This window comes from Trematomus bernacchii, unplaced genomic scaffold (genome assembly GCF_902827165.1).
Source record: "Trematomus bernacchii unplaced genomic scaffold, fTreBer1.1, whole genome shotgun sequence".
Classification (NCBI taxonomy): domain Eukaryota; kingdom Metazoa; phylum Chordata; class Actinopteri; order Perciformes; family Nototheniidae; genus Trematomus; species Trematomus bernacchii.
In genome coordinates this window covers 1-15,740 of record NW_022988098.1, presented here as the reverse complement: position 1 = coordinate 15,740, position 15,740 = coordinate 1, and the positions used below count along the sequence as shown (strand labels likewise).

Below are 15,740 nucleotides of genomic sequence, written 5' to 3'. Positions count from 1 at the left end.
CTCAGTAGGTATGCTGAAGTTCTCAGTTTGAGTGTTTGATTGGACTTGTCTCAGGTTATATTCAAAATGTTGTGAGCTATTGCACTAAATATGTTTGTTAAGGGCTACGTTACTCACTCCTGCGCATCGATATAACATTCCTTTGCGCATTTTCTTAAAGATTCTATCTTTGCTCTTTCAATGTTATCTTTCATATCCTTAAATGCTAGGGGGCTAAAAAACAATGTGAAACGTAAGGCAATTTTTCTTTTTTGTAAGGAACAAAAAGCAAATTGTGTTTTTCTGCAAGAAACTCATTCTGCAGAGGCAGACACTAAGTTCTGGAAAGTACAATGGGGAGACAACATTTTTTTCAGCCATGGAACAACACATTCGGCTGGAGTGATGATTTTATTTAACAGGTTACCTGGAAATATAATTGACCACAGGAGTGATACAAACGGTCATTGGCTAATGGTTGTGACTGATGTTAATGGGTCTAATTACATACTGGTGTGTGTTTATGGGTATAACAGAAAGATTCAAAACAATAATTTTCTTTCAATATTGTGCCAAAAATTAGAGGAATGGAAAGCACTTTATATGACTGATAAGATTATAATCGGAGGGGATTTTAATGTAGTTCCTGATGAGTGGTTAGATCGTCTTCCTTTAAGGGGACAATGTCATAATTTTAATGATTCTATTATTCACTTGGCCTCTAAACTTAATTTAACTGATGTTTGGAGAATAAATAATCCCTCAAAATCACAATATACCTGGTTTAACTCTTCTAACAATGGTCAGTGCTCTAGGCTCGATTATTGGTTAATCTCTACTAGTTTAACTAATAATGTCTTAAAGTGTGACATTTCAGCATCACCTCTGACGGATCACTGTGTCATCTCTTTGTCCTTTTTACTATGCAACTTCAGTCCCAATCTTAACCCTATATGGAAATTCAATAATAGTCTTTTGGAGAATGCAGATTTTTGTAGAGAGATCAAACAACTGATAAAAGAAACTCTGGCTTTGGATATGTCATCTCTCAGTAAATGGGAATGGTTTAAATTTAGTGTGAGACAGATTGCGATAAAATCCTGTAAATACTCTTCTAGATTAAAGAAACAAAAACAACAAGAGATGACAAGTGCAATTAATAATTTATGCCTTAAAGCTGAGTTATCATTGGATGAGCAAATTCAACTGAACAATTTACAAACTCAATTAGACAACATGTATTTGGAAAAAGCAAAGGGAGCTTTTATTCGTTCGAGAGCCCGATGGATTGAGCAAGGAGAGAAAAACACTTCTTATTTCTTCAATCTTGAAAAGCAAAGACAAGTGAAAAAGAAAATCCAAAAACTGATTATTAATGATGTCACTATTGAAAATCAAGACCAGATAAATGAAGAAATTAGACATTTTTATAGCAATTTATATAACTCAAAGTTTTCTAAAGAAAATTGTGATAACTTTTTTAGTAAAATTACAGAATTCAAAAAGACAATAGATTATTCTTTTAAACAGTATATGGACGATGGACTAAACATTGAAGAATTAGATAGTGCATTACTGCAAATGTCTGGTGGCAAATCACCAGGGCTGGATGGTTTAACCATAGAGTTTTATAAATGTTTTTGGTCAGATGTGCGAGAAATGCTTTATAAGGCGTTCACAGATTGCATTTCAGCAGGAAACCTTTCGCCAACCATGAAACATGGCCTTATTACCTTAATTCCAAAACCAAATAAAAATAATCTTTTGTTGGATAACTGGAGACCTATTACCCTGTTATGTAATGATTACAAACTTTTAGCACATGTTTATGCTAACAGGTTAAACTCGGGTCTGAATCAACTAATAGATGAATGTCAATCAGCCTTTATAAAGGGCAGAAGTATTCATAACCATACCAGACTGATATTGGATATGCTTGATTACCAGGAGTTTATTGATACTGAAGGTCTCGTACTATTTCTGGATTTTTACAAGGCTTTTGATACTGTTGAACATTCCTTTTTAATGGAAACTCTGACATTTCTGGGTTTTGGTGAACATTTCTGCAACATAATTAGGATGCTCTACTCGGACATTTATAGTTCTGTATCTTTGAACCCTGGAATGAGCCCTAGGTTTAAGGTTTTACGTGGTATTCGACAGGGTTGTCCTATTTCCCCCAAATTATTTATTCTGACCACCCAAGTATTAACAACGCTTATTATAAAGAATCACAAAATATTAGGCATTACCCTCTTTGACAAAGAGTTCAAAATTAGTCAATTTGCGGATGACACATCCATTTTCCTAAAGAATAAATCCATGGTAAAGGAAACTCTTAACACAATTTCAATTTTTTCAAAAGCATCAGGGTTATCTCTTAATCTTTCAAAATGTGAATTACTCCCTATCCATTCATGTGATGATTCCACTATTGACTCTATTAGAGTGGTACCTGAGGTGAAATATTTGGGAATAACATTATCTAAAAATTATATCAGGAGAGAAGATCTTAATATTTGTAACCGTATCACAGATATGAAGAAATCTCTCAGTCGTTGGTTAACTAGAGATCTTACTATTTTTGGCAGAGTTCTTCTTACTAAAGCAGAAGGTATATCTAAACTTATTTATCCATGCCACTCATGTTTTGTCTCTTCGGCTAATATAAAAAAAGCCAACTCAATTATTTTCCAATTCTTGTGGAGAAATAAAACTCACTACATTAAAAAGTCACAGCTTGTTAAAGAATATGATAAAGGCGGAATTAAAGCTTTAGACTTTGAATCGATGATTGGAACAATTAAAATAAAATGGTTGAAAGCCTTTTTGTCCCAGCCAGAATCCATGTGGTTCCATATTCCAAAGGCCATATTTAAACGTCTAGGAGGGTTTGATTTTCTTTTAAAATGTGATTTTGAGGTTAATAAGATTCCGACCAAATTGTCAAATTTTCATAAGCAGATACTTCATTATTGGAAGATGATATTTACCCACAATTTTTCTCCTCATGGATCTACGTTATGGAACAATAGAGTGATTATCATAAACAGAAAATCCTTGTTTAGGAGTGATTGGCATGAGAGGGGTATTTTGTTTGTTAGAGATTTACTAGATTGCAATGGTAAACTGCTCGATGTTTTGGCCTTTTCAACGAAATACAATATAACGTGTACTGCTAAAGATTATAACAAAATCTGTAAAGCAATTCCTGTACCACTTATTGGAATGATTCATAATACTTTACTGTACTCAAATGTTGTATCAGTTTTACCTAATTTGGAAATTATTGGCGATACTCTTAAGAATAACAAATCTATTAATGCTTCCCTGAAATCCCACATTTTTCACAATTTTAACAGAGGCTTATTTCCTCAAGTGACCGATTTAGACACTTTATCTGTAATGGAAAAAGCTCTATCTGATTTTATAAAATGGCCTATTTCCCCTAAAGCAAAAGAAACTCATTTTAAAATTGTTCATAAAATCTACCCGGTTTCTACTTTTTTAAATTCAAGATTTAAATTTGAAGTGGAACCATGTTCCTTTTGTAATTTATCTGATGAATCGTTGGAACATTTATTTTTCTCTTGCCCTTTTTCTGAATTGTTTTGGTCGAATGTGAGAGATTGGTTGTTACTTAAATTAACAAATATTCCGGCCTTCAAAATATATCACATTTTATATTATATTGATAATTTGGACTCTCCCATTTCTGATTTGGTAAATATAATTATTATTTTGGGTAAATACCATTTACATTGTAGTAAATGGAGAGGAGGCAAGCCCTCCTTTCCCTGTTTCATAAATGAGTTCAAGTCCTTTTTTCTGTCCCTTAGAAAAATACAATCTTGTAACCTGTCTATAAAGATTTGCAATGACATTTCCAAATGGTTATTATTTTAAGTAAGCTTAATGCCTCTTAAATGTTTTTGTGCCTTTATGCTTTTTTCTTTCCCCCTGGCTCTTACTGGATGTATTAGTTATGTTTTTTTGTCTTATTGTGAATGAATGTCTTGAACTTATGTTGATAAGTTGATGATATCCTCACCAAGCTTTTGTATGTTTAAAAAAATGTTCAATAAAAAAAAAAAAAAAAAAAAAAAAAAAAAAAAAAAAAAAAAAAAAAAAAAAAAAAAAAATGTACAAAACAGAGAGGGAAAAACTAAGAGACAGGGTCAGAGAGGCAGGAAGGGAGTGGAGCCTGATGGGGATACTGGGAACAGAAGGTGAGGGGGTAAGAGCTACCAGGAAGGCCATTCTTAAGTATTTGAGTGAAACAGGATTGATTGGAAGAATTTAAAACAACGTAAATACAGTGTTATAATTCCACAAGTGGTGATAGGATGATATGGTGATACACACTATTGTACAGTAGGTGGCGGTATGCACCTTAAAGCTGTTTGCAATCCGCTAAAAACTGAGAGAAGAAGAAGAAGCCGACTCCGCTGTCCGACTTCAGGCCATGGATGTATAATAAGAACTGGATACAGCGTGGGAGGCGGGGCCTCATTCATTCCTATGAGAGTTGCTCAATCGCGCATGATGACAAAATGGCCCAACTTTTGAGAGAGCGAAACGTCACAGATTACCCGGCATGCCTGAGAAGTACCCGTATGTGCGCTCATAGCGCATGCGCAACTTTAAACATGCCCCCCAAAATGCTCGCTCACATCAAGCACGTCAATTTGCGTACACGTAACAGCACCGCGCGTTCATGACAGCATGGTAATGGGTTGTTATGATGGATTTGATATTAACGACGAGGCGGCAGTTAGCAGCTAGCGGCTAGCTAGTAATTATGCTAATTTACACATCAGTCGTTATGTACTTTTATATTACGCTGATGTAACAGGATCTAGTGATATCCAAGCAACAGAGCTTAATTTAGCATGAAACTTGTGTGGGTTGTAGCCTACATGAAACCACTTGGTAATATATAAAAATATATGTATTTTGAGTTATGATCAATTGTGATTTAAATCTTTATCTAAAAAGTAAAGCTGATGATGGATTACTGTGGTGGAGTTAAAATAACAATAGCCTATTTCTCTTTGAAATGTGATGGAGTGAAAGGATAGTAACTGTGATTATTCATGTTAAGTACCCAACAAGTAACTACAACGTATAATACTTGAAGGAAAGGTGTAAAATGTTTCCATAAATACCAATATCACACAGTACAACACCCCTTGTTGTTAAATACCAACCATGTGTATATATATATATATATATGCCGCTAAAACTGTGTAATATACCTGGCTGCTAAATCCTCCAAACTGTTACAGGATGTGTATTTTGTAAAATGTGTAACTGTTTTTATTATAATTTCTTGTTTTTAATCTTTAATACTTTTTGTATGCATACTTTAAGTAACATTAGGCTGTCTTTGGCTCTTTTCTGCTGTAATAATGTAAATGTATTCTGATTCTGAACTAATTGATATGTTTTTGTCACAGTTTGTTTCCCTATATTGCGACACTTGTTTTGTTTAAGATTATTTCTCCTTTTTTTACAGACATCCCCAACCATAGTGGAATGCTGTTGTAAAGGATTGCATTGATCCGTGCATCAATACCTTCACCCAGCTTTGAGGCCTCCAATGAATGAAATCATCTTGTGGCTGGGAAAAATGTGAAAAAATAAATCTCACAAAGAGTGACTTTCTGGTGTAATCATTATAATATCAAAGACAAGCACTTTTAGTAACAATATATAAAATCATTCAGCAGCAGAGGTTGGGGTGGAAACAGCATTTCTAACTAAGATGATTACAATATTACAAGTTAAACATCAAGATGAACATACTATTATTAATTTAAAAAGTACATGGGAAACTTAAATATCCTGCAATATACCATTAGCAGAATAGGAACAAATGTGCCAAAACATTTCTAACATTAACATAAACTGAGGGCTTTCTTCCTGAGCCGCTGGGAGTAAAGCTCCTCCATGGGTGGCAGCTCCGTCCTGGTGATGTTCTGTGCAGTTTTCACCACCCTCTGTAAAGCCTTACGATTAAGGGCGGTGCAGCTGCCGTACCAGGCCGTGATGCAGCCGTGTCCGTGATGGACACAGAGGAACCTGAAGCTGCTGACTCTCCACCGTAGTCCCATTGATGGCGATGGGGGCGTGTCCCTCTCCCTGCTGCTTCCTGTAGTCCACAATCAGCTCCTTGGTTTTGCTGACGTTGAGATGGAGGTTGTTATCCTGGCACCAAGATGTCAGGTTTTCGACCTCCTCTCTGTACGCCGTCTCTTCGCCGTCTGTGATCTGGCCGATGACGGTCGTGTCGTCAGCACGTAGGCCCGTACCAGTGTCTTGAAGTGGCTGCGCTTCCTCCTGGGCCACATCCAAAATTGAGAAGAAAGAGAACAGACACACCACAGCTGGGTGAGGCTGGTGAGGCTGGGGAAGATGAGTAAAACAACTCAAGAGTAAGAGTGGGTAACTCAAGAGTAAGACTGGGTATGTATACATTCACTCCGCAGCTGCTTATAATCAGCTCATCACAGGCGTTCTCTTTAACCTATTACATTCACCTCATTCTCCAGCAGCCAAACACCGAGCTGCAGCCAAACTTTAAAATGGTTCTCCTCTCTCCTGCAGTCAGCTGTGATTTCAGGTGTTCATGCTGCCGCCCGCCTCCTCCCCATCCACCTCCTCCCCATCCACCTCTTCTCCACCCACCTCCGTTCATCATATCCAGAGCCAGGAGAGCTAATCCAAAGACCTCATCACACCTCCTCTTCATCCCATCTCCTCATCAAATCCAGATCTTCATCATCATCACCAGTGTCTAGACCCCGGGGAGGTTCCCTATGCTCACGGCTGCATTTCCCCCTTTAGATATAAGATTTCAGGATCGGGGTCTAATCGCCAAAGACTTAACATTTATCATATGACATGTGTCAATAAATGTTCTTTAAACAAAATGAAGTCTCTCCTGATTTAACTGTCTGGACCCCATCCTCAACTTTTTTTCAAACCACAACATGCCTTCAGAGGGCTTTCCTGTTGATCATAATTGGTGGATCTTTTAATCTAATAATTGCAATCAATATTATATATATTACCTTTTAATCTATATAAATTGTATTTACATTTGTTGTCACTATTTTTTCCACCTAGTTCTACAATGCCAGCCATAAGAGGTATACATTTCTTATTTTTGTGAATTTCTATATAAAATGCTGATTTTCTACCTGAAAATGCTTATGTATTTTTAATTACATTTTCGTAGAGCTTTGACTTTTTCAGCTGAATAAATATTATAACTAGATGGTTTTGTTCAGCATTGCCAGCTTCACTTTTGAGCTTTATGTTGTGCCCAGCATTCTCCTGTGCTCTGAAATCAAAATGTGGATAAGCATAACACAACACTAAAATAAACACTACAATACAACTTGTTATTTGACACACACAAGGTTGTTCATTTGTGTGTATAAATATAAAACACAGGCTATATACATATATATATATATATATATATATATATATATATATATATATATATATATATATATATATATATATATATATATACATATACAAGTATAATTAATACAACTGTTAATTTGATTAGAGCTTTGACACATATATCTTTATTTATATATGTATAAGTATGACGACTTCCTCGGGCGATATCATGGTATAGCTAATTAATCTGGGTCAAAACGTGTTGTGCCCACATGCAAAGGTTGTAAACTCTGGTTTATCCCTGCGTGGTATTATAGTAATAGCAAACAGCAACGTTCAACTCCTTTAATGGTATATTGCAAGTGCAATAAGAAGCTACAGGGACGTTAATCTACGTCGGTAATATTAACTTTATTTAATACAAGATTTACGGTACAAGATTTAATCATACAGCCCATGTAGTATAATATTTTACAAATGATGAATTACAGCAAACATGTGCAATATATCCGTTATTACAGCTCCGTGGGCTGGCAGTAAGGCGATATGGGTCCGTTCTTATTGTGCATCCATGGGTCAAGATAAACGCATGTAGTGCTGAACACGTAACATGAACGTGCCGGGCGGCGCGGTCCCGTGGGTTAGATGCGCGTTCATAATGCAGAGGGAAATAACTCTCAGAATAACGTTATTAGCACATTTTTACAACTTGAGGAACGAATGTTTTTAATAAGGGCTATACAAGTGTTCATACTGGGTAGTTTATTTAGTTTAAAAAAAATTATCCAACGAGTTACAGACCACTCTTTCCCCATGTAAGTCAATGGGAAAAAGTGTTTCCGGGCCTGGCAACCAAAAGGAAGTGTAGTACCGCCGTTTGGCCAGCACGAATATTTTCATCAGAGTCCGGCGCACTTCCTGGGGGCTTGCTTCAGGCGAGCTTTTGAGACCTCCCCCGGCTGCAATCGGCTATTCTCGTCTAGTTTCGAGGCGAGCCGCAGCTCATCTCAAACAAGCCTGATAATTATGAAGAAGATGTAATAAATATTGTCATTGTGTCATTTTTATTTATAATAAATACATCCACCAACACAAATCTTCTTTTCTAATTTTCCATTAATGTGTTTACAATTTTAAAACCATTTAATCTTGTAGCATCAAGTCCGTGTATAGCTCCATTTCAATTGGTGTCTTTCATATGCGACTGTCATATGCGACTGTAAGCAGACTGCAATGCAATATTAAATAACGTCCCTCTCATAAAGTAAAGTTCTACCAAAATCCCTTCAAACATCTCCTAACACTACCCCTGGTTTTACTACATTAATAACATCTGTTTAAGGTATAAAGGCTTTTGCATCTAGGATTTTTTTTTTATTGCATTTGCTTAATTTTATTGAATTTTCTTTAAGCAACTTTTCTTTTTCTTTTTTTAAATGTGTCATGTTTTTTTTTTTTTAAATATACAGCCCAAAATGTTCTATCAGACTGGGGATTCAAACCCACGTCTCACATTGATCTGGATCTGGACTACTCTGACCACTGAGCTATGGCATTGAGATTGATTCGAAGTGAACCATTACTTTTTTTGCGCCCCTTGGAGGTGAGGGGTTTCCCCTTTAGGCTGGCAAGGACATGTCATCTTCAAAACATTAAAACTCTCAAAGAAAATGAAAACATAAAAAATCCTGTACCTTTGTGTATGTTTCTTTCTTTTTGTATTTCAAATTTGTATTGAATTTTCCATTCAGAACAAACACACATTGGCGGTACACTGCATAAACAAATCCCTCTCCCGTGGTCCAGGCATTGACATTAAAAGACATGGCAAGAAAATAAATAAATAAATCACAAAATAGAAAATTAGGTATATCAGCAATGGAAAATAAAAAGTGTGCAATTCTTGGTAAACATTCAAATGAAATAGAGTCTCTGTAGGCCTTTATGTGTGTCCAGAAAGTAATGCTCCCAAGGATTGTCCTCAGCATTTTCAATGCCTTTCATCCTAGTGAGCATAGCCTCATAGGATGATGTCTCCACCATAGCATTAACCCATGCATTCCTTCATATGTGGAGGCTTGTCTATTCTCCAATGCCTCAATCTAATTTTTGAAGCTGTAATCAAAGCAACCATTATAACAGAGAAAGCACTTTTCGAAACATGTGGCATCTGAGATCTGTCCCCCAACAGACACAAAACAGGAGTCAAGGGGATGACTGAGCCAGACCAGCTACTCAGGACTTCTACTACTTTAACCCAAAAAGGTCTAATCAATGCACATTCCTATATACAATGTAGGAAAGTCCCAACTTCTGTTTTACACTTCCAGCACAGGCGTTGGTGCTGCCGGATTTGGCACCCCCACTATAACTTTGTCCAGGGTGGTCGTACTGTCATCAAAATCACACTGGTGTTTGCTGTCCCCCTCTAGTTTGTGCACTGAAAAAAAAGCATTTGACTCTGGGCTCAGCAGGTGAAAAACTAAAGAGGGGCTTCCACATGTGGCAGACCAGGCGTTGGGGCTGCCGGATTTGGCACCCCCACTATAACTTTGTCCAAGATAGTCGTACTGTCACCAAAATCACACAGGTGTTTGCTGTGCCCCTCTAGTTTGTGCACACAAAAAGTACTCTGTACTCTGTACTCTTGTTGACTCTACTCTTGTTGACTTGTTGACTTTTTACTCATGTCATGTTCTGTCCTCCATAGCTGTGTGCTCGTTATGTGCATAAAGGTACAAATTCACTCAAAATCACATCACAGCCAGACCTTTAGTTGAGCGTTTATTGTTTTACCAACACATTGGTGGTTCAGAGGTCTATGCATTGGTTTATCATGCAGGTGCCTAAGGTTCAACACCCAGGGGAGGAACATCATTTGTCTTCTAGTATGCTGATGTTAAATCCGGAGAAATTGTCCCCACCACTTTTTCTAACAACGCCCATGCTTTAAGTACCATTTTGCAGAATGGCCCATTTAAGCACCATATATTTGTATTATCATTATACATTATCACTTGTTGCACTTATTGTTTTTTTTTAATTTATTTGTATGCTATTGAGTAACTTAACCTATAATAATAACCTATCATTGTATTAGTTAATTTATATTTTGTATTAATAATCTTAAACCTTAAAGTAGTAAGTGATTACATCTGTTTAAAAAAATGTAGTGGAGTAAAAAGTAGAACATTTGCCTCCAAAATGTAGTGGAGTGAATTTTTAAAGTAGCATAATGTGTAAATACTCAAGTAAAGTACAAGTACATCGATGTTTTACTTAAGTACATTAAGTACAGTACTTGAGTAAATGTACTTCGTTACATTCCACCACTGCTAACAACTGAAAATACGAATGGAGTTTTCTTGTCTTTATTAGCCCTCTCTAATGACTGACAGGGGCGGCAGGTTGCCTTGGAAACATGCATACAGCAGCAGGTAGCTGAAGAGGAGCGAGTGTTCTGTTTCTTTTAGCTAACTGACTTTACCTATTTAGAAGATTATTTTTTACTTTGTGTAGTTGTGCTGTGTTTTGTCAAAGCTTAACAGCTGAATTGTTTGTCAAGTCAGTAAACTGGTCTCTTTTTTAAATGCCAAATAACGTTGCCGCATAATGAGAAAGGTAAGTGCAAACCTTTTTTAGCTAGCTAGTTAGTAACGCTAGCTAACTTATATTAACGCTAGCGACGTGATAATGCTACGTAACAGCAACTAAAATAAAGTATACAAAGTACAGTTACAGGAACTTTTTGTTTACCTAACGTGTTTTCAATTGTTCTAATGTCACAACTAACCATTTGTTAAGTTTGCTGGTTTTTATTTGTTTTCACACAGGCGTCAACGGTTCAGAAGGTAGTTTTACCTGGTGCTAAGTCAACCAAAGCAGCAAGCAAGAAAAAGGTTGGTGCATTTCATACTGAGCAACCTCCAGAAAGTGACAGTTCTGAATTAGGCATTTGGCTGCAGTGGGAATACATATGAGAAACACATGTGTGCTATTGCAACCTAAAGCAATTTGTAATTAACCAAGACTTAAATCTATTTTGCATGTCACATTACAGGATGAGGACGAGGATCCGGGCGATGGATGGGACGAGTGGGCCCAAGGGAAAGCTCTTATTAAGCCCCCCGATCAACTGGAGCTCTCTGAGGCTGTAAGAGATCTCCATTGCTCAACTTTAGGAAAGCCATATTGGCTGTGTTAAGGGAATTGGCAGTGGCTTTACTCAGGGCTGCCAACTCTCACGCATTGAGCGTGAGAGTCACGCAATTAACACATATCTCACGCACTCACGCCACACATGCCTTTCCTCACGCTAAGTTTTCGTTCACAACAAATGTATATAAATATAAAAATAAAGTGAAGGAACAGCAAACCGAGCGGTCTACGAAATGAGACGGTCAGGCTTACGGAGGACTTCCTGTTTGCGTCACCTGACACCCGCGGTCCGTAGCACTGCCGCCTAGCAACCTGGACAGCGTCACGCATTGTGATTGGCTGTACGGTATTTGCACACTGATTGGATGTAACGAGGGTATACCGGGGGTCTGAGCAAAGACGAAGGAGAAGGAGGATGAGAAGAATAAGAGAAGGTAAGGAGAATATATTATAAGATATTTTCGCGCCACAGGTAAAGTAAAAATATTTTCTTTTGTTCTTTTTTAATTAATTAAAGTTAATGCTAACAAGTGCCAGTATAGCCCTAATAATTACATAAAGAAAAAGAAAATCTGTTTAAAGTTGTGTTTCATATGGGTGTTGAGAGATGTATCCTTAAATTCATTTTGCTCTCAAAGTGCACCAGATTGATGCATTTAACTTCAATATTTAAAAAAAAAATCTTCCCGGGGGAGCATGCCCCCGGACCCCCCTAGAGGAGGTGAGGACCACCCCCACTTATAAAATAGCACTTTACCCCTGCCTATATGCCATTTTATATGCTGTGAGCTGATTATCGAGCCTTCATTGTAAGAGTCGCGGGTACACTGTGTATGTGCGTACTCCACTGTAGCGCCCGGTGGTTCACCAAAAAAAAAAAATCTCACTCCAAGCTGAACTCAAATGTTGGCAGCCCTGCTTTACTGCTATTGCTTAATTCCGTTTTTTACAACATCCATTTTTTGGTTCTTATATTTGCAGTTAAAACCTTTCGGAAATAAGTCGGTTGTGTGTAACCTGTGCTGTTGTGTTCTCTCCTTTATCGATAATGATATCTTCAGGAGCTGAAAGAGGAAATCCCAAGGATCCTGACTGCAAACAACCCACATGCCCCCCAAAATATTGTGCGCTACAGCTTTAAGGTAATAAAGTTATATACAGGCCAGAGTTCCCGTTAGAAAAAATGTGTGCCGGTCACCATGTCCGTTAGGATTTAAATCTTCCGGACAAATTCGAAATTTCCCGGTCAAAGGTCTTCTTTGTTATTGAGCTTTAAAACAAATTGATAACAACTCTATATTAAGGATGAAATAATCAAGGCATTCAGATGTATATTTATTGAAAAGTGACTTTTAATAAAAGTTCAAACAAGTTCTGTCAATATCGTGCGTAACGGAAAATAAATAAATATAGCCTATATTACGCAAGCCATAATATAATAAACAAAAAACCCATGTTATTCAGCTGTAGACCTACATATAGTCGGATAAAATAAAACATAATAATTATTATTTGTTCACAAACTAAAAGAGTATGGCCCGTCGTGAGCATTTTAATAAAGGCTCGCAGCTGCCGACTTGTTATCAAATAGCCTTTAAACAAATTGTAACACAAACTCTTTGACAAAACTAGAGCAAAATGCCTAGCTTATGATGTTTTAGCCTACTTTCTACGCTTTTTCAGACCTGTGAAGTGGGTAGCTGCGGATTCAAAATCAAAGGTCCCGAGTGTCTCTCCACAACTGGCAATGCGCATGAGCCGTGTGACCTTGTTCTCGCCAAGCCGACTTCGCTGCGCTGTTTTGATTCTGTTCTGTAGAGAGAATCCTCTCTCTGCCGGCACACTGGAGACAGGGATCACGCATGCTATCTTGGCCAGTGTGGCCCACTCAGGATAGATGTTGCCTAAATCTCTTACGAGGACTTCGCAAGCCGTTAAGAAATGCAAGCCTCCGTATCCGCGGAGCGCTGTCATCACGGGGATAGCATCTCTGTGGGCGCTTGTGGCATCAATGAGAGGGGCACTGGCTTGCGCCGAGTCATCCTCACTGGCAATCCCTTGGCCAAAATGACCAATAATGGTTTTGAGGGCTGGTTCAGCGTATATTTGAAGCGCTGAAGGGACGGAGAAATAATGAATTGTTTTATGTAACGCAAATAAACACATTTAAATAACTTGTGACACAATTTTAGGAAGGCCTATACTTACCACTTTGTGCATTTGGGTATCGGGATGGGTTCAGAAGGACGTCAAAGCTAGTGATAATACTCAGGGACTCTTCAGGAAAGCGGTTGTGTAAAGCAATCTATAAGATGTGTAATGTAGCGTACGCGGACATTACTGAAAGCCTGCCGGACCGGTCATCTGCGTGTGTCACATTCACATCCCTGTACATGCCATTTTGGCAATCTGCCTGAAACCTCTCTTCTTCGGGACCGGGGGAATCCCTCAACTGTGTGAGTGCCGCAACTGATGCGTGAACCATTGGTCGGATTGTGGCCAGATTGACATCCTCTTTCTGGAAAACCAAATTAAGTTTGGTCATACAGGTAGCACATCAGCCAGTGCGTGAGTCCAGGCGATAAAGCAGTATGGCTGGATTTGACCAAGGATGCCTTTTGCTTGGGCATTTCTCCTCCAACAGCCTCTTCATGTAGCTCCCATCACCAGAGCAGGCCAGTTTAGCTTGATACCTCCACTGCCCTGTGCAAGATAACCCAGCGGACAGCGCACTGCTGCTTTAGGCTTTTCACATCTTCATCCCCGAGCGCTGCTGTCATTTGACGGAGGCGATTGGTCCTGCTGGCTGAGTGCTTGTAAAATGAGTACACAGAGGATACTGTGCGCTTGTAAACTCCTACTTGGTCCACAGCTTTTGCAGCATCTATCTCGGCCAGCGCAACTCGGTGGGCAACACAGTGCACCTGAATGCAAAACGCACTCTCTCTCTTCAGAAGAGCACCAACTCCAGCACGTTTGCCCATCATTACACTAGCCCCGTCTGAGCCCAGGCCAATGACGCTTGACAGTTTCACATCCCTCTCGCGGAGCACCTCATCCACCTTGTCAAATATACACTGTGCTGTCCCGGAGTGCACGTCATAGTTTCCCAAAAAAACACGTCTCCACTTTTCCTTTAATTTGCAACTTGGCGTATATTATCAGCTTTTTGTCCACAGTGATATTAACCGTCTCGTCAATGATTATTCCGATAAAGTCACTCTTCTTTAGTTTTTCGTCCAGCTGCTTAATCAGGACTTCATCTATGGCCTTTTCCATGTCATCAACGGAATCACCGTGCCGGTAAATTCCATCACCTGTGACAAAATCAGGAGCCTTCACTTCTCGTAGTAGCTCAGTCAACCCTGCATACTGATTACCTGCAATGTCGTTTTTAGCCATGTAAAACACGACTTTTAGCTGAGAACATAGCTTCATGTTGGAAGCTTCATTCGCCCTCTCGCAGTGGCCTTTCATTGCGGTTTGTTGTGGTATTGTGTTCACTGACAAAATGTGCTCATTGCTCTGACTGTGTTCAATAAGCGCAGAGGGTTCTCATATTTGTTGCTCCTTTGGTGAACCCGTTCTTTCTCCCCGACTTCTCGCAGTGTGAGCAGAACAGAATTTCTTCCCCATCTATAATGTCGCACCTCAGCCAGGTGAATGTATCTTTCCATCGGGTCTGAACGCGCGGGATCTTTGTTTTTTTCTGTCCGGGGCCAAGGCATCTACGGTCTCATTGACAGCAGGCGGTATCGCCATCTCATTGTCGGTATTATCATCATTAGACCTGCTTGGTTTAAAGAAATAATTTTTAAGCTTAGCTTGTTTTGCCATGTCCGATTTTTCTCATCTCTCTGTCGTCCTGTTGTTATTGTGCGCCCACTTTATCTTACTGAATGAAAAAAATGTAACGGGTTCGTTCCACATTACGCCGTGGCCTACAGTGCGCTTGCCTATTAACACAAAAGATAATTTAATTTAATTTAAACAAACAAAAACAAAAATCTATTTATTGTTTATTTGAATACACTTTATATTGCGCTAAGGGCAACATATTTTTACCGGACATGTTGACCGGAGAGATTTAGATTTGCCGGACTTCGGCATATTTTACCGGTCATTGTCCGGTAATTACCGGCTAACGGGAACTCTGATACCGTTTATTTACTGTCTTTTTCGGA

The 15,740-nt window shown here is 38.5% G+C and overlaps 1 protein-coding gene across 1 annotated transcript; it reads left to right on the top strand.

Moving 5' to 3' along the window:
- The first annotated feature begins 10,855 nt into the window (after window positions 1–10,855).
- On the top strand, window positions 10,856–13,374 carry LOC117475507 (dynein intermediate chain 1, axonemal-like). The gene is made up of 5 exons (XM_034121735.1): window positions 10,856–11,019; window positions 11,232–11,297; window positions 11,459–11,551; window positions 12,618–12,698; window positions 13,240–13,374. Exons 1-5 carry the CDS (start codon window positions 11,011–11,013, stop codon window positions 13,372–13,374), a joined length of 384 nt encoding a protein of 127 aa, XP_033977626.1. The 5' UTR covers window positions 10,856–11,010.
- Window positions 13,375–15,740: the final 2,366 nt, after the last annotated feature.

Excerpts from the sequence above, each read along its gene's own strand:
- LOC117475507 (XM_034121735.1), top strand. Across the intron at positions 11,552-12,617 it reads AACTGGAGCTCTCTGAGGCT|GAGCTGAAAGAGGAAATCCC; the intron begins GTAAGAGATCTC and ends TGATATCTTCAG. Across the intron at positions 12,699-13,239 it reads TTGTGCGCTACAGCTTTAAG|ACCTGTGAAGTGGGTAGCTG; the intron begins GTAATAAAGTTA and ends ACGCTTTTTCAG.